Raw genomic sequence first — 17,970 nt, 5'->3', positions numbered from 1 at the left:
TGGCTGTTCAGACTGCCTGAAGGAACACGCTGTGCACCCAAAAGTCGTGCAGTTTCTTATCTGTGCCAGCAATAAACAACAGAATCGACTCCCTCAGGGGCAGAATGTGTGCAAAGTACTGTCCAGGGGTGCCTAAGCAGTGCATGTGAAAAATCCTGTGTGCAGTCCGTTCTGAGCTGGTCTCGCGGGCACGTGAACAGGTCAGATACTGTTTTCACATTTGTTCCATTTTCCCGTTAATAACCAGAGCATCTCTTCTTCTTTGGGTGTGTTTTTATTTACTGGTTGCTTTATCAGTGCCTGAACACAATAATTCCTCCCTGTCTAGTGTAGAGGATCAGACCAAGACTGGTGGATTTCTGAGGCCCCGCGGCAATGCTGAAGTTAGGGTTTGGGTGTTGGGTGGTAGAGGAGGACACTGCACACGTGCCGGTTCCCGATGCCGGGAGGTGCTGTGCCGCAGACAGAAACCCCGCGTGTCTGATGTTTGCATTCGATCCTGTATAAAGAACAGAGCTCGTTTACATTCCGGGACTGCGGTGGCTGGATTATTGATCAAAATGCACAAGCCAGGCTGTGCTGAGGCCGGTGAAGTTCCCCACCTGGCAAAGTGTAGCTGTGACTTTTTTAGCCTATGCCAGCTGCCAGGTGAAGATACTGGTCCTCTGTAAATCTCGCCTAGTAAGAACCGGGTCCGTGAGTCCTCGCAGTGCCTCCTCCTGTGAACGGCACTCGCCTGCCGAGCAGTGCTGCTTCGTGGTGTTTGCCTGACCTGAGCAATTGATTCCATCTTGTCTAATTAGCCTGTATTTCCTTGCTAATAATAAAGGGTACCAGCAGCAATAGGCTGTGGTCATGGAACGTGGTGTCATCTGTAGATTTCAGAAAGAGAAGAGAAAGAAGACCTTTAAAAAATGAGGTTTAGCAAAGCAAGTTGGAACCTGCTTAAAAATGCGAAATGGGCAAGAATTAGGACGCGGGGCTGATCTTCCGCTGGAGTCGGTGGGAGCTGTTCGTGCACAGCAAGTGCAGGGTCTGGTTCCTGCCCTTGATGGAGTCACTGAGGGGTTGACGTCAGCTTCAGAGGCACGACATCGGGGCACATCGACGCGGGAGATGGGGTGCTCGGCCTGAGAGGCGGAGGGGTGCTCCGAGAGCTGCCAGGCCCTTGGCGCTCGGCGTGCCAGCCCGAGCCAGGCAGACAGACCGCCCGCTCCAGGCAAGTCTCGATAGCTCCCAGCACGCAGCCTGGGCTGCGCCGAGCACGCAGCAGCGCTGACGTCATTTCCCCGTTGGGTAGTTTGCGTGGTCATTGAGCAGAAGAAATGTGGGATTCCCTTCCTGAATCGGAGAGTTTGGTACTCAAGCTGGCACATCCGCCAGAACTGGTGTGGGCCGATGGTCGACATCGGGTCCTCTGCCGACATCGGGTCCTCTGCTGTCCCTCCCCAGCCGCAGCACCATCTCCCTGAGGGCAGGCTCCGTCCGGAGAGCCGGCAGCGGGGTTTCGTTTGCGGGAGTGGCCGCGGAATGGGGAGTGCAAGAGAGTGTTTAGAAGTGCCCCATGTCTGAGCGTTGCTGGGGGAGTGGAAGCTGTCTCTTAACCTTTGCCAAGAGGGATGCTGATTTTTTTTTTTAACAGTGTCTCACTTGTGACTCATACACAAGGGTTTGGAAAGGGTAAACAGAATTATGAGTCTTGCATGTACTTATTTAATTGTTAGAGAATCTACATCTATCATACGGCTGTCACTTCGGTAGCAGTTAAGGAAGCACTGGAGGTTGTACCAGCCAAAGCAGCCCGAGCGCGGCGTCGCGGCGACGCTGTGCTGCGGGCTGCTCGGGGCCGTGGCTCGGGCTGGCTGTAGCCGCTGTCAGAGGGCAGCCCGGGAGGCGAGAGCGCGTGGCGTGACGGAGCGGTGGGCAGCGCGGCGGGGCTGCACGGGCTTTCTGGTGTGTGGTGTGGCAGAAGTCACCTTCCTTCCAAACACAGTAAAGCCCACAAACAATCAGAAACCCCCCTGACATCACGACTGCTGGGTTTGAGTTGGATTTTTGCTCTTCCCTGGGAGCCTGGCAGTGCCCCGTGGCCACGCCAGCAGGGTGGTTTGGGTCCCTGTTCTCGTTAGCGGTAGCAAGGTGTGTGTCGATAGTCCAAAATTACACTGGAGCAGTTACTGACCGACTAAAATAGCGAACAAATGATGGCAAGAAGGCGACAGTGGCTGTGTGTGCCGCAGCCCAGCGGCGTTCAGCCCGTCTTGCGCAGAGCTGTGCGGCCCAGAGGTGGCAAAATGGTCAGCGAGGGGGGCTTTGGAGCTGTCTCGTACAGCATCAGGAGGTTGGCGTCAGCTTCGTGTCCTCTTGCCGTGTCGGTGCTACTCTGATGTGATAGAAATACTAAGAAAATGTGCTTTGGAGGATGTGGCTAGAGGAGTCCGATTTTTAGAAGGCTCCCTGTCACAGTTGTTACTGATCAAAAGTTGATAGTGACCCTGATCCTGCCTTGGGCTTGCCCTGCCAGTTCTTGGGGCTGTGTCCGAACCCCGCGCTGTGTGCCGCTGTGCCTCGCTTTTTGTCCCTTTCCCTTCACTGTTGCTGTGGGACAGCCCCGTGCCGGCATGGGCAGCTGGGGACCGGGTGAAGCAGTGACGCTGCTCCTGCGCAGGGTGTTCACAAGCACAGAAAATAAACACACCAGAAAAAATGTGGGATTTTTTTCCTAATTTATTTTTCTTCTAGGTGTCTTACTCATCTTTTATGTCATTATGAGTCAAAATACTAGATCAAGTTTAGGTTGAGAATGTCCCTTTCACAGTGGAACTCGCACTGGTTATTGAAGTCCCTCGTGGTGACGCACTGTTCCTTCGGGGACAGCCAGGACAGCTCCCCTAGGAGAAAACACAGCCCGTGGTCTGCCAGCGAGCGCGTCGGCTGGGGACTGGTGGTGCTGCCCTGCCCAGATACAACTTCATCGGAACAACGAGGCTGCTCGGGGCAGCTTGAGACAGCACGTGAGGAGATTTATGTCTTGGAAAATTGTGACTCCAGTGGAAAGAGGAAGGTAGATGGCAGGTGACCTGTTGCCCTGTGCAGAGTAGGGGTGAGCCGGGTGCCGTCTGCCGGGCAGGTACCTGACTGTTCACTGTGTTGGTATTTTGGGAAAACAGGAACTGGCTCCCTGAGAGCAGTTGTGCATTTTCCTGCAGCGTTAGAAAGGACCACTTTTATTTTGCTCTTCTTCCCCAAAAGCCTGAGGTCTTTGAGTGGAAAGCATCGCTAAAAGAAGATGGATTTCATGCTGCAGACGTTCTGCGGTGATGTTAACGTCGCGCAGGCTGGGTGGGTTTGCAGAGAGCAGGGGGCGATTCTTGCTGCGTTCTGCCCTTCTGGAGTGGCGTGTGTCGAGATCCAGAGCCCACCGGCCCCAGCAGCTGGCACCTCCCCGTTGCTTCACGGAGAATTTCGTGGGGGTTGACCTGCTCCGGGCAGTCTCTCAGCGCCATGGGGCGTGCGGTGCCGTGCAGAGGGGCTGCAGCCTTGGGACCACCTTCCCGGCATCGGTGGGGAGTCCGAGTGCTGGTGGTGTGTGGGCACGGTGGGCACCGCGGGTGCTGTCCCAGCTGGCGCTCGCGGCCCTGACCCCCTCAGCGCGGAGGCAGAGATCTTCGCTTGGGTGCTTGGCTTTGATTCGCAGCCTCGCGCCAGTGCTGGAGTCGCTTGGTGTTTAACTGGGTTTTGCATCCTCCCGCTGCCGCCGTGGCCATAGCCATGAGGAGCGTGGGTCGAGAGGAACCCTCTGGTGACCCAGATCTGCTCTGTGGGCCGTGGGTGGAGGCGTTGGGATGTCAGCAGCTGGCACTGACCTCCTTACGAGGGTGGGGATGCAGGGCAGAGGGGTGGTGTGGGACGATGGCATCCTTCTCTGAGTCAGCAGGACCTCAGCCGCGCGGTGACGTGCAGTGGGGTGGTGGTCTTCCTCTGCAGGGAGGGTGGTTCTGTTGGGCGCGTGGTCCTTGGGACCTCCATCGCCTGCCCAGGCTGTGTTCTGGAGGTGTGCTCCTCTCCCAGGACAGGCCCTCGCCCAGCTGCTCCCCGGGGCAGCCGCCCCAGCCCGGGCAGCGTTCCTGTTCGGATGCGCGGCTCGCTGGTGCGTCTCGCCCGTTGGCTGAGCCAAACTTGCAGGAATTCGAACAAAGGGAGCACCGAACCCAGAACCCATCCAAAACTCTGCTTTGCCTCCCACAGCGGCTGCTGTGAGATGCCTCCAAGAAAAACACCGGAATGCTGCAGCGAGTAGATGCAGCGATAACGTGTCTCCACATTAATCCCCCGCTCGTGCCTGGCGGTAAGAGCTCTGGCTGTGGCTCTGCAGCGTAGCTGCTTGTTGCCCTCCAGAACTGCTGTCTGCACATCGTCACGGGGGCTCGGGAGAGGCTCGCAGGAGTCCCCTGTCCAGCAGCTGTGTCGTTAGTAATCATCATTGCTCCTTGAAATTCAGCACACTTTATTTTTCCTTGCAGAAAATTGTTACAGTTACACCAGAGACGTATTTCCCACACCAAACAAATGAAAATCATTTGTTAGGGACAGTTTTCCGAATAACAAAGCCACAGTATTCTGGGGTCTTTTGGGCGTCCAGAATCCATTAGTGTCATTAAAAATGTCTTGCTTATTTCGTGAATGACAGACTATTTAAAAAAAGAAAAATAGGAAAACCGAAACACAGGACCAAACTTAACACCTAGTCATTGCAAATAATGCTTCAGTTTTTTTAACATTGGATTTCTCTTAACCTGGAGAGTCATGTCAAGGAATAAACCAGGTCATGCTAAGCCAGCATGGTTTTGGTGATGGCCCTGGGCATGGCTGTGCCTTCCCCTGGTTTGTGTTTGTACTGTGTTTTCCAGTCATTTGCTGCTTTGTTTGTTTGTTTGGGGTTTTTTTTTTCTTCTGAATTTATTCTTTGTCTTCCTGGTTTGGATTCTTCCTGCCCTCTGCCCTCGTAGCTGTTTGTACCTTGTCCTGAGCGCAGTGCTTCAGGAGGCTGGGTCCTCTTGGTCTGCAGGGCCCGTGTGAATGGCTCTGTTTCAGCTCTATTTTTGTTCCAGCGATTATGGCCCAAAGTAATTTCTAATCAGGACTCGTAAGTGCTAACAGTGTGCAAATGATAAACATAAATAACAATGCATGTTCTCATTTTCCCATGATTTCTCTCCTCCAGGCAGATCTGTTCTGTGAGGTGTTTCTGTCTAGACATCCAGCTCTTCCCTCGCGACTGGACTGAGCGGCGGTGGCTGCGCCAGCCGCGGCGGGGACAAGCCCCTGCCCAGCGCGCTGCTCCTGTACTGGCAGAGCAGCTGGTGCAGCCTCTGCAGCCAGCGACGGGCTCGTTTCCTGGAGTCACCGCGCTGGCTGCGTGCGTGTGAGGGTGACGTCACCTCCCGGAGCCCAGCCGCGCGCCTTGGCTGCCTGCCTTGTCCCGGGGTCAGAGCCGCGGAACGGCCGGGTCACGAGGCCGCTGGCGAGCGACCTGCGGGGTCTGCGCGGGCTGCGGGCAGAGCTGCGCCCGGGGCGTCACGCCGCGCTGCGGAACACCGCGTCTCCTCCGAGGGGTCTGCTGGGCAGCAGCCCTGCCTGGGGTCGGGTGGCCTGCGGCAGGGTGCTGCAGGTCAGAGCTGCGGTGAGCGTGGGACGGTCTCTGTCTCACCTTCCACGTTTGGTTTTGGTGCTCGCGTCAAGTGTTGGCTTGGAGAGCTCAGGAGCCTGCAATCAGTGCACGGAGAGCGGCAGCCTCAAGTCCCTGTTCTGCTCCCCCCGTCGCTCAGCACACGAGCTGTCGCTTCCCCAAACCCACGGAGCGCGGGTCCCCGCAGGACCCCTCCCCGCGTTCCCCGGTGCCGAGCACGGTGCGTTAACACCTCGGCGCTCCGGGTCGAGCCCGTGGGGGAAGGCGAGGCCGTGCTCCCGTACGGAGCGAAGGCTCTGCGGGAGGCCTGTGTGGAGGCTGCCGCAGAACCGGCCGGCTGGGCGCAGCTGCACGCGGGCGATGGCAGCCGGTGGCGTGCGCGGGGCTGCCTCTGCCCTGGCCGAGCGGCGCGGCCGCAGCGTCCGTCGCCGCGGTGCTGCTGCTGTGCTGTGACCTGTCTGTTCCATCAGTGGAACCAGGCTCGCGCATCCGGCGCCGCTGCGGGATTTCATCTCCAAGAGCCAGCCGAATGAAGCAGTTCCCATGGAAACCGTGGCTTTGGTTCCCGTGGCAACCAGCTGGGGTTTCACGCCGGCAGAAGGAGAGGTACCGCTGTTACCTGTGCTGAGGGCCTGATCCTGCCCGGTGCTGCTCTCTGCAGACTGAGGGGCCCCTCGGCAGGGGCTCGGGTCCGGGGGTCCCGGGTGCAGGAGCGGGTCCTTTGCAGGCAGGCGCCGGTGCGTGCCGTCACCTTTGCCGGCGCAGGCAGCCGCCCCCGGAGCTCGCTGCGGAGGCTGGGGACACCGGCCTGACGCCGTGGGGGGAACCCGCCTGGGTTCCCGGCTGCGTGGGCTCTGCTGCGTCACAGCGCATTGGACTGAGCTGGGGCCAGCGATTTCTCGAGACGCTGGGGCTTTGAACAAACTGCTCGTCACCGCTGAAGACCTTCGTAGAAGATTCAGCACCGTTCAGAGTGGGAATGCCCACACTGGTGCAGCTAATGCAGAGCCCCAGAGTCCCGCAGGGGGGTCCGGCGGCTCTGCCAGCAGTCTCGGGGCTCGGGCTGCCGGGGGGCTGCGGTCCCTCGCATCCCGCTGCCTGCGCCTGGTGCTGCCGGCAGCATCTGTGGGGACGGGCTGGCGACTGCTCGTGCTGCAGATCCGTTGCACCGTGCCAGTCCCTGCAAGGAATAGATCCTTTTCTTAGGATACAGCTTTTTTTCCATGATAAATAGGAATCAAAACTCTGCAGGGCGGTGGAAAGCCTGGCGGGCTGGGTCGGGTTGTGCTGAATCGCCGGAGGTCTGCAGCTGGGGCTGCTGCTCGGGGAGCTCCCTGGCCCGGCAGCTCCTGCTTTGCTGCAGCGGCTGCAGTCGCACTGGCAAAGAGTTAAAGAATCTGGCTCAAAATGGCAAATCGCTTTCATGATTGCTCATTGATGAGGAATTTTTAATCAGTGAACGCCATGCAGTAGAACACAACAGCTGAAATACGCTTTTGGAAAAGCATATAATTGAAAGTGTGTTTTTAAATTGCTAGTGTGATGTTTATAAGGGGAGCTTTTTAATAAGACCTTTTAAATCTCACTGGTGCCGACTACGGGGCTGGCATTTTTCGTGAGGCAAGCGCAGAGAAAGCGTTGGGGGCATTATTTTCAATCTTGACATAAGAATAAGCAATTTAATTACAGCCAGCTATAAAATGGAAAATTCTTTACAGTGACAAATGACTGTTGCTGCGTAGCGACAACAGTAGTTTGTTTCTGGTTTGTTTATCAAATAATGGCGAGGGGGCTGCACATGGGGGCCAAGCAGCAGCTCCCAAACAGCGGGAGGAGCGGGCACAAAGGAGCCAGACGTGGGGACTCGTACTGCGTCGGGTGTCGGCGGTCGCTGCGGTTGTGCTGGTCGTGCTTTGGTAATCCGCGTGCGTAAAGGCTGCCGTGAGCTGACAGCGACGTGTAGAGGAGGAAAGCAGATCCTCACGGGGAGGGAAAGCACACCCACGTGTGGATTTCAGTTTGGTCGCTGCTGTTTGAATAACAGATGAGGGGACTCTGCGCGCAGCCCTCGTTTCGTGGCCGCCGTTCCCACCGGCGCGGGGTGGCCGCTGCGCTGGGCAGAGCCGCGTCCCAGCTCCTCTGCGGGCATGGCAGAGCCAAGGACCTGCTCTCAGCTTCGAAGTCAGGCGTGTTCTCTGGGGGAGGGGACCACTCTTGTGCTTCACAGGACGTTGTGCGTATCTTCCAGGGGCACGGGTCCCTGCAGCAGATGGTGACTGCGCACTTGATTTGGCCTCAGCTCCCTGTTTCACGTGTGGCTAGGAGTTAAGCTGTGAGAACGGTGAATGTTTGGAGTGACGTGGTCAACTCGTTTTCAACATCAAAAAGCCATGGATGGATTCAGATGAAAATGAAGAAATCCATGGTTTCTCCCTGGGCTAGATCAGCTTCCCCCACAGCAGGGTCAGGGTTTACTGGCTCTTCCGAGTGATGCTCTTGTGGAATGTTGTGAAGTGCTTGGAAGTAAAAAATAAATCAGTTTTAAAGTTGTGATTCTCACAATAGCTTCCTTACACTGCGGAGCAGAAGTTGCTTGGGCAACCAAGGCTTCCAATTTCTTAACATTAAGAAAAGAAATCCTACCGTTATCACTGCACAAACACGAGGAGAAGGGTCTGTGCTGGAGTTAGCTGCTCGGAAAGGAGCCGTCCCGGGGCGGTGTGCGTCGCGGCGCTTGCGGAGGTCGTGCTGCCTGCTTTGGCACACATGGGTGGTGCTCAGGGCAAGGCTCCCCGGGTGCTGTGTGCCCAACAGGAACCCAAAGCTGCGGGTGGCTGTGCTCTGCCTGCTCCCGCTGCCGATGGCTCCTCGCTGCTCTGAGGGGCAGGTGGGAGTGCAGATAACCTCAGTGACTTCTCCACCACGACACGAAGAAGCGGGATCGGTCTGCGTGAACCAGGTGAAGCAAAGCCGTCTGCACCAGGCAGCTGCCGGCGGGATCCCGTCTGTGTGCTGCTGCTCTGCGTAGGCAGCGGTGTGCGTTTGGGGGAAGGACTGTGGTTGCTTCTGATTTTAAAACTGCTGTGACTTCTCTTTTTGTGTCCTGTGGGATCCGTTGTGATACTGCTGCTGTTGTAAGAAATTCCTAGAGAAAATGCACTGGAGAGCAGCGCATGTCTCGAAAGCTGCTTTCTGTTTGGGAGCAGGTAGGCAAGCAGAGTCAGCATGGTGAAGGTTTGGCTGTCGCTGTGGACTTTGTTCTGGCAGGTGGGAAACGGCCCCTGAGGTGCACGGGATGGTTTGCAGACCGTAACCTGCCGACGGGCAGATGCGGGGCGGTGGGCTGTCCCCGGGGCTGCCGGTGGTGCTGGTCGGGCAGGGCGCAGGAGATGTGCCCCCGTCCTCTGCACACCGGCCACCGGCGGGAAGAAGTACAAAGGTGAAGGGGTCCCTGCTGCCTGTCCCCTCTCGGCAGGGTCCTGCGGGAGATGGGTGCGCGCTGCTGCACGGGGGCCGGCGGCGTGGGGTCGGGTCCGTTCCTGCTCCAGGCTCGCCTTCGAGCGCGGGGCAGAGCCGGGCGGGGGGCTGCACCCTGTGAGGATGATGCCCACACAGAGCAGCTGCTGGAGAGGGAGGAAGGCTCCAGCTGATCACACAGAGCTCGTTGTTAGGCTGGGTAGCAGCTCAGCCGGGAGATCCGTCTTCACCAAGCGAGCCACAGTGCCTTGCATCCCAGAATAGTTTCTGAAAGATCACAGGTGCCAGCAGAGACTGCAGCCCATCTCTCCTCCAGCCACCCCACAGCACGCCTCAGAGAGCACCCAGCCTGCGAGCACGCCGGTTGCGGGAGCCCCGGGAGGAGCGTGCTGGCACCCCGTCGAGCCCGCTCGCAGCGCGGGGCGAGGCAGAGCCCGTGGGCCGGCCTCGGAGCAGCTCCGCATCCCGAAGCCAGTGCTGGAGGAGTGGAGCACCCGGAGAGCGACAGGGCGAGCTCCCTGGCTCCGCTCGCTGGGAGCTCGTCCTGGTGCTTGCTAAGGGCTTGCCTGCCTTTTCAGTAATTAAAAGTTTAATTAATTACCAGCCACCCTGCCCGTACCTCGTGGTCACGCTTTCCCTTGGTGCTGGGAGTCTTCTCTCGCGGCAGGGAAGGAAGCCAAATCTGCTCGACTGTGCTTGTGCTGTGCGCGACATGGGTGCCGAGGCTGCGTGGATTCCTTGCTGGCTCTTCCTGGAAAGCCGTGGTGCTGTCTGCCAGCCCTGCGTTACCGTGCCCTGGGAGTAACTGCGTGGAGAACGTGCTTGGGGAGAAAGGCTGCGGAGAGGGGCTGGGCTCACGTTTGTACGCAGCAGTTTGAGTCTCGGGCTTTCTCCTGCTTGCTTCTTTCCAGATTAGATGGGGAGGGGGAAGACATTCGACGAGTTCACACATACCTGAACCGGAGCACGGCAGCCAGCACCTTGCTCGTTGCCTTGGCCTTCCCCTCCGCCCCTCCGTGTCCCACCGCTCCCTTTGGCTGCCAGGGAGGCAGAGCACACGTGCAGCACCGCTGTGCTCGCTGGGTCAGGCAGAAAGCGTTGGCCGCCCGCAGTAGGGTAAGAGAGCTTGCAGCCAGCGCGTGGATTTTGGCTTCGCCGTGCGTGCGGCTCCGGAGTGGAAGTCGGCGCTGGCTGGGCCGGGGGCAAGGCGTAAGCCTTGGGGAGAGGAATTGTCTCCATTTACGCGTCTGGAATGATGGTGCCCTGCTAATACGCGTTGTTTGGCCATTCTAAAAATACTTCCTTTTTCTGTTGTTATCAGGACAAAGGTACCCATTTTTGCTTTGCTTTGTTTTCATTTTACTTTTCTACAAGAAGGCTGCAGGAGGTACCCTAATCAGTGTGTTGGCTTGGGCTGCATTCAGGCCTGGCTGAACAGGCTTTGGAGTTATTCCTGGCTAACTTTTGAGATAAAAGACCGGCAGAACCGCCGAAACGCATGAGGTCAGGTGCTGATTGTGGTTGTCCTGGAGAACTTGAGAGAGAAATAAAGACCACGTATTCAGAAGATCAGGAGTCCGGTCCTCTGTCACTCTGTAAGGTTTGCTTTTAAATTCCATGCTTGCCAGCAGTGAGTGAAAAAGAGCGTCCGTGCAGGCTCTGTGTCGCTGGTATTTTCAGAAGAGCGTGTGTGATCGAGATTCCCCGTGGCGAAACTGCACTTCAGAAAATGGACAGGCTACACGTGGCTTTGGAGATTTCACTGCTGTTGTCTCTTTTATGCTTGGAGTCAGTGCTGACCTGGGCTGGGGGACAGGTTCTCTATCTTGTTACACTGTGCTACACTGCTGGCTTCGAATCTCATGAAATGGTACCTTTTGTGGAGACCAGCTATTGTTTTTCTGCTGCGCTTCTCAGTAATTGATCCCTATCAGATCTATGTGGTTTCTATTTCCCATTGATAGTACTGGGTAGTGTTTGGCATTTCTGTGTCCTGTGCTGACTGACGCAGCATCTCTTCCCTTCCCTGCCAAGGAACATTTCGGATTTCCAGCGCTGAGTGGGTATTGGCACAAGAGGAGAGCGTAGGCCGTTCCCTCGCAGGTGACTCCAGGATTTCCCCCGTGTTGCAGGGTGTTGTCGGCTCTGTGCCATCTCTTCTAGGTCAGGAGCTGTCGGTGTGGTGTGCGGTGTTCAGAAGCTAATTAGTACTTGTGCTTTTCCTTCTGACCGTGTAAAAGTTCCCCCTCTCTCCATGGTTTATGCGCCAGTTACGGAAGCGCACTGTGATTTTGTGTAGACCTACTTGGCCCTGTGTGCCTGGAGCCTGTCTTTTCCCCAGCTACGGTCCGTTGGTTTGGTAAAAGATGCCATCTCTTCCTACACACCTTGTCTCTTCTGCACAAGATTTCTGTCTTGGTGCAAGGATGTGGGGTTTCCTCCACCTCTCTCAAGCTGCGGGCCAGCAGCCCACTGCTGTGCAGCAGCACTGCTCCCTGTGTCGACGCGTCCGCTCCCTGGGGATGCGTGGGAATAGGTGCAGGTAGAACCTTCTCCATGGCCCCGCTCTCCGAGTGGCTAGCTGTCGGTGGGCTCGTGTCCTCCTGCCTGGGATCAGGAGGAACTGCGGCCATGTCTCTCCCTTTGCACCTTCTCTCCGGTCTGGAAGAAGCCCCGGTCCGCTTCAGATGTTCCATAAGGCAGGTGAAGTGAGGCTGGTGTTGGGAACCGAGTGACGCCTGTCGCTCTAAACTGATGTTGAAGTGCAACAAGGAGCTCCCTTGGACTGAAACAGAAGAGAGGAGTGAACAGAGAGTCCGGGTTCACGTTGCTGCACCTCCGACAGATACCCCTGTGGGCCCTGGGACAGTCTGCGTCATCGTCCACAGGCGCTCTGCACCCCCGAGTCGTTTGTCGCTGCCCCTCAGAGGCTCACGCCTGCCTGCGTTGGCACGCGCGTGCCGTCGGCGTCTGCGGTCAGCTGAGGAAGTCAGCAGGGCGGAGGTGCGGTGCTGGGAGGGGCACGTTATAGGTGTGAGTCATAGTCATTGCTTCTTAGTTTCTCAGTGTTGGCAGCGAGGTTAGAGTGAAGGAGGAAGAAGGCAGGAAGAAGGTTTCATTTGCTGCCTGCAGAGTAGCAGGAGTACTTTTTTTCAGAGAGAAAGCCGCACAGCTTTTCCGGAGGAGCTCTAGGCTTTAAACTCACCCCTGGAGTTGCAGGGACTCACGCCTGACGTGGGTAAGCATTTCAGTTTTGGAGGCTCATCCGTTCTCCTTCAGAAGGCAGAAAGCGGTTGGCCAAAGTAACCCCGGAGGTTTTCATGGCCAGCGCTCATCCTTTCCTTTCGTCCTGAAATTGAAAGGCAGAACTATATCTGAACACCTTGGGCACCGGCATGACTGGTAATAAACAACCCCGCGCTATGAACTTGTGAGTGACCAGGTTAGTGTAGATGATACTTGTCTTTGTTCTCCTTACATTTCGTTTTTTTCCCTCTCTCTTCAGACTTTAAAGAGGAAGGAAAAAGAATACGAACATGAGATGGAGCGGCTGGCAAGAGAGAAGATTGCTACCCAGCAGCGACTGGCGGAACTGAAGAACGAGCTGAGCCAGTGGATGGACATCTTGGAGATCGACAGAATTATTCGACAGACAGTTCAGCCGGAGGACGACCAGGCATCTACCTCGACAGCATCAGGTACCCATGAGTTTTCTCTTCTTGTAGCTGTCACTGCATGTCACTGACACAGTTGTGTAGTGGTGGTGGGGATCTGCATTTAGCACCAGGAAGGTTTCTTTGCGTTCAGAATAAAGTAAAAAGTTTTGAAGTGTTTTGTAATCATTGCTGTTGGCCTACTAATTCGCTGCTGCTTGTGTAAAGTGAACTGAAAGTCGTGCATCACCGTTGGGTAGATACAAAGTGCAGGTCTGCGCATTCGGTCTGCTGATACCTCACATGGAGCTTTCAGAACTTGGTTTTCCTCTTGCATCACTACGCGTCCCTGCTCGTTCGAGCCGAGTGGTGTACGAGCATCCCGACGGATTTGTGCATGGATGTGGGAAGGTGCTCAGCCGCGTAGAGAAGAAGGAATCGGTCCACCAAGGGTCACCAGAGCATTTGAACAACTTAGTGAGCCTTCACGTTGTGTGGAAAGGATTCACAGTGAAGATGAAATAATACTAACGAATACCTGGCGTGTTGTTCCCAGTCAGAAGGCTTTGTGAGACAGAGTGCATGCTTTTCTCCGTCCCAGCGATCGGCAGCAGGAAGAGTAGGCAGCCCGTGGACGCACAGTGCTTTGCTATCCAGAGGTGGGGAGGCTGGAGCTGCCCGTAGCTATTTGCAGCAGTTCCTTCAAACCGCGACAGCATTTCCCCTTGGCACTCCAGGCAGACGATACAGCGGGTTCCAGGCAGGGAAAACCTGAGTTTTCTGGTTCATTCAGGCTTGTATCGGGCTCGTCACCTTCGAACGTGCACACGGGCTCCAGGTGTAGGCTGATGGAGGTTGAGAGCAGGAACGCTGTGTCAGTAGGAGCGTCAGCCGCTCGCCTCTCCAGCTGGCTTCTGCTGAAAATGGTCACCTCAAGCTGCTGCTAACCACAGAGCTCGCAAAAGGGAAGCGTCTTCCCTGGTTTTCCTGCTGCTTCTGTATCTTCTGAGATTTTTAATCTCTGCTGCATGGCTGGCTTTAGAGCAGGCAGTGCAGGGTGCCCTGCTCTTCTTCCTGATCTCCACAGGGTCACCATGTCCCTGCATTGCTTCGTTAGTTCGTGGACTGGACAAGAGTCCCTTTTCCAGAGCCAGACGAGGAGCCTGCTGGCATGTTTCTCCATGGGTGGTACCCATCGGTGGAGCAAGGCACAGGGAAGGACACCCCTTCCTCTCCTGGGAGGAGCCGTCTCCAGCCCAGACGGAGCGCAGCCCGGGTGCTCTCTGGACAGCTCTGCTCGCCTTGCATCCCTTGCCCGCCGAGCGAGACCTCCGGGCCTTTTGCGAGCACCCCTCGCTAGCTGGGGCGTCGAGCTACTCTGACCTGCCTGGCTCCGGGTCCTTGGCCTGCAGGCAGGGAGGAGAGGGGTGATCCACCCCACTGGGGCTCAGTGGAGCCTGCCGTGCCGTGCCGTGCCACGCTGTGCCGTGCCGTGCCACGCTGTGCCGTGCTGCCCACCTGTAGCTCAGTGACTCCTCCTGCTGTTGTCTCTTCGGCCTGTGCTGTCTTCTAGGGAGCCAGGTTAGCCCAGTTCGTGCTCTGCTTTCTTGTTTTATGGGAGTTTCTTCCTTTCTTTTTATCCAGAGGGTGAAGACAACATGGATGAAGACATGGAAGATGACAGGCCAGTGAACTCATTACCAAAACTAACCCAGCGCCAGCACCCGGAGCTCCTGAAAGCCGTCCCTTCGAACGCTGCTTCCCACCACCCGGCAGTTCTGCCTCAGCACCTGAGCATCCAGCAGAAACAGCCCCCAGCCCACGCACAGCCTCCCATCCAGACACAAGCGCTGGTCCAGCCGCCGGCGATCGTCCCCGCACAGACTCACATCGTGGCGGCTTCGACCGTGCAATCGACTGTTATTGCCCACACCGCCACGACCCACGCTTCGGTCATTCAGACTGTCAACCACGTGATTCAGGGTCCACAGACCAAGCACATTGCTCACATTGCACCTTCCACGTCCAGCCCTGTGCAACTCACCACTGCTGCTCAGCCCATCGGCCACATCACTGTGCACCCAGCCACCATCAACCACATGGCCCACCTCGGCCAGCAGCTGCCCATCTACCCCCAGCCCGTGGCCGTCAGCCAGCCCGTGGTGAGCCACATCGCTCACACGATCTCGCACCAGCAAGTGAACGGAACCACAAACCTTGGCCAGCCAGCGGTGATGGCCAAGCCTGCTGTAGGAACCCAAGTTGTCCATCACCCGCAGCTGGTTGGGCAGACGGTCCTAAATCCGGTGACTATGGTGACCATGCCGTCGTTCCCAGTGAGCACACTGAAGCTGGCCTAGCGGGGATCGTCCGACGGCGAGGTCTCTGTTGGGAGCCTTTCCTAAACTCCATACATTCCAACCACGTCCGACTCCGCGGGAGGGGAGTGCAGAAGGAGCCGCGCGGCGGGGCGCCGGGCTGGGCTGTCCTCAGCCGCCCAGTAACCAGCCTGCCGCTGGCGGCGAGAGACGGGGCCGCTCTGCACTTGAATTTTGCTAATCTGAGAAAACTTCAAAGACAGTTGTTCATGGTGATTTTTTTTCCTTTTATGTGTAATCGGTGAAATATGGATATGATGTTCTTAAGACTTTAATTTTCCCCTTTTATGTGTTGCTTCTTTGTAGAATGAAAATTGCTGATCTCTTTATTGAGACACTGCGTAGAATGGGAAAAAAAATCATAGAAGTCTATATTTATATATATGTGTGTATGTGTGTGTATATATATGTATATACATATATATATAAATATAACATTTGAAGAAGGCCTTTTGTAAGGTTGATTATTTTGCAGGATTATTAGACAAAATTCATTTTTGGAGGAAGAAGACAGAGTGTCCTCTCTAAACAAAGAAACTTTAAGATAGATGGTTTGGTGGACCAGGGTACATATACAGTGACAAAAAAAAAAAAAAGGTAAACCACGTTAAAGGTATTTCCGGTCAATATCTGACATTTCAAAGAACCATCTAAAATCACTGTGACTTGTTATGGCATTTTAAGGAAATTCTCTGTCCTGTCTAATAAAAGGAAAAAGAATACACAACCAGACTTCATTTGTTGCAGTTTTATAAATGACTTGATTTTTATAGCCATGTCAAAAAATTAATGTTTTTTATTGTTTGAATGGTTGACAACGTTTTGTTTGGATGGGTGTCTGGGGGGGACTGGTTTTCTTTTGGCTTGGTTTTGCTGGTGCAGTCCTTGGTTTTGCAGCTCTCTGTGCGTGGCACCCCCCCCTCGGCGTTCCTCCTGCCAGTCGCAAGCCCCCAGGGGCCTGGGGTTCGGTTTTGTGTCGTGGAGGCAGGTCCTTGCGGCTGGCCCCTTGCAGTGTTCCTCTGGCCTGGCAGAGCGGAACCTGGGACGAGGAGACCAGCAGAAGCGCCGTGGATTTCGCGTGGGTCGATTTTCTGCGTTGGGTTATTCCTGAGCTGACCGCGGCTTAGCGTGGCAGTCGGTGGAGTGGCAAGGGGATAAACGCGGTGCGGCGTCTGCCGAAGAGCCGGCGGTGTGGCGTCCGGGGGGCACAGGGGTTGCAAAGAACCCGGTCTTGTGCAGGGTGAGGCGTGCTCCAGGAGATCCGTGCATGTAGCTTGTGTCTTGCAGCCGCCAGTGAGCCGTGCGCCGGAGAGCAGCCCCTCGCCCCAAGGGCCCCTCCGGCTCCGCGCTGCGGCGGGTGGCTCGGACCTCGCTGAGCTCGGCGCCCGGCGTCGCGCCGGGAGGGGTGCTGGCTCCGTGGGTGCCTGCGCGGGGGGCTGCTGGGGATGTGCTCGTTGCTGACTGAACATTGTGGTCCGCGCACCGTTTTGCGTGTAGCACTGCTGTTAATGATCGCTTTTCCATCTTCCCCTGCCTCTAAGGACAAAACCCCGCAGGCCTTGGCGCTGGGGAGGTCGCTGCGCAGCCGGCGGAGGTTTTGCGTGGGGCAGGGCGGAGGACGGTGTCTGTGGGTGCCTGGCCGGGGACGCCGAGGAGGAGCCACCCGGTCGGAGGACGAGGTGCGGTGGGGCTGAGCCGTCTGCCCTCGCTGGGCGCCGCGTTCTGGGTCGAGATCTCCCACAGGAGAGCGTGGTCCGTGGTCTGCCCACGCTGCCCGCTCCCTCCGGCAGGACTTCGGCCTGGTCGTGGGCTGCCAGAAGCGGTGGCAGGGGTCTGATCCAGGAAACCTGCCCGTCCCATACTGTCTGTGCTGTGGCTGAAGCTGTGCTGGAGGCAGGAGTAGCTGCTGCCAGCAGAGAGTTTGTGCCTTCTGAGCAGACGTGGCTGAGAATTGCGCGAAGTCTGTAACGTGTGAAGCCCTGGGTTGCTCGGTAGTTAACGCGCTTTTTTTTTTTTCCCTTGTGTCCTTGAGTGCAGGAAGCCCTTGCCCATGTTGCTAGCGCAGCAGAGTGGAGAATTCCTCAAGGATTCCTCATCCTTAAACCACAGTTAGAGGTTGGTTGTGCTCGCTCCCGGCGCCCGACTGGCTCTGGGGGGTGCAGAGTCCCCCGGGCTCGCTCGTCTCCTGCACGCGCTCGCCCAGGGACCGTGCGGTTTGTGCGCCGGCATTTCGGAGATTGGCGTTCGGTATCAGGACAGTTGCTCCTCGTTAGAAACTTTTGAAAACTGAGTATTTGCAACAGGGTCACCTCCCTTCTTGGGAGGAACCGCATGGCTTCGCCTTCTGCAGTGGCGTTCGGAGGGGGGGGAAGCATCTTTCTGCCTTGCTTTGCTGTTCCAACTCACAGAGTAACAAGGTCGAGGCAAGAAGCCTCCTTGGCAGTCCAGAGTGGCTGAGCTTACTGAAGGGGGAGAAGCCCGGCTTGGGCAGCGGGGCTCAGCACCCCAGCGATGGCCGAGAGCCCCCCTGTCCCCCGTGTGCTGCGCGGCGGGCGCTGCGGGGCCAGCCCGCGCGCCCTGGCCCTGCGTCTCCCGCGGGCGGTTCGGCGTGCCGGCGGGCTGTCCACGCTGCCGGCTCTGCGCCCGCCCGGACCCCGCTGACAGGGACCCCGGCAGGCGGCTGCTCCGCTTTCCACAGAAAGAAGCGCGGGGGATGGAGATGCTCCGTGCGACGCAGGCGAATGAGCTCGCGCCTGCACGGCGTGGACAGGCG

At 57.0% G+C, this 17,970-nt stretch overlaps 1 protein-coding gene across 1 annotated transcript in view; it reads left to right on the top strand.

Annotated features, from left to right (window-relative positions):
- Positions 1-17,711, top strand: part of MNT (MAX network transcriptional repressor) — a 41,630-nt gene extending 23,919 nt beyond the window's left edge. Inside the window, exons 5-6 of the mRNA XM_075440351.1 lie at positions 12,672-12,864; positions 14,464-17,711. Coding sequence (XP_075296466.1) covers positions 12,672-12,864; positions 14,464-15,179 — 909 coding nt within the window. The 3' untranslated portion in view covers positions 15,180-17,711. The remainder of the gene's footprint in view (positions 1-12,671; positions 12,865-14,463) is intronic.
- Positions 17,712-17,970: the final 259 nt, after the last annotated feature.

This window comes from Opisthocomus hoazin, chromosome 20, assembly GCF_030867145.1.
Source record: "Opisthocomus hoazin isolate bOpiHoa1 chromosome 20, bOpiHoa1.hap1, whole genome shotgun sequence".
Lineage (NCBI taxonomy): Eukaryota > Metazoa > Chordata > Aves > Opisthocomiformes > Opisthocomidae > Opisthocomus > Opisthocomus hoazin.
This window is presented reverse-complemented; position numbering and strand designations above follow the sequence as displayed.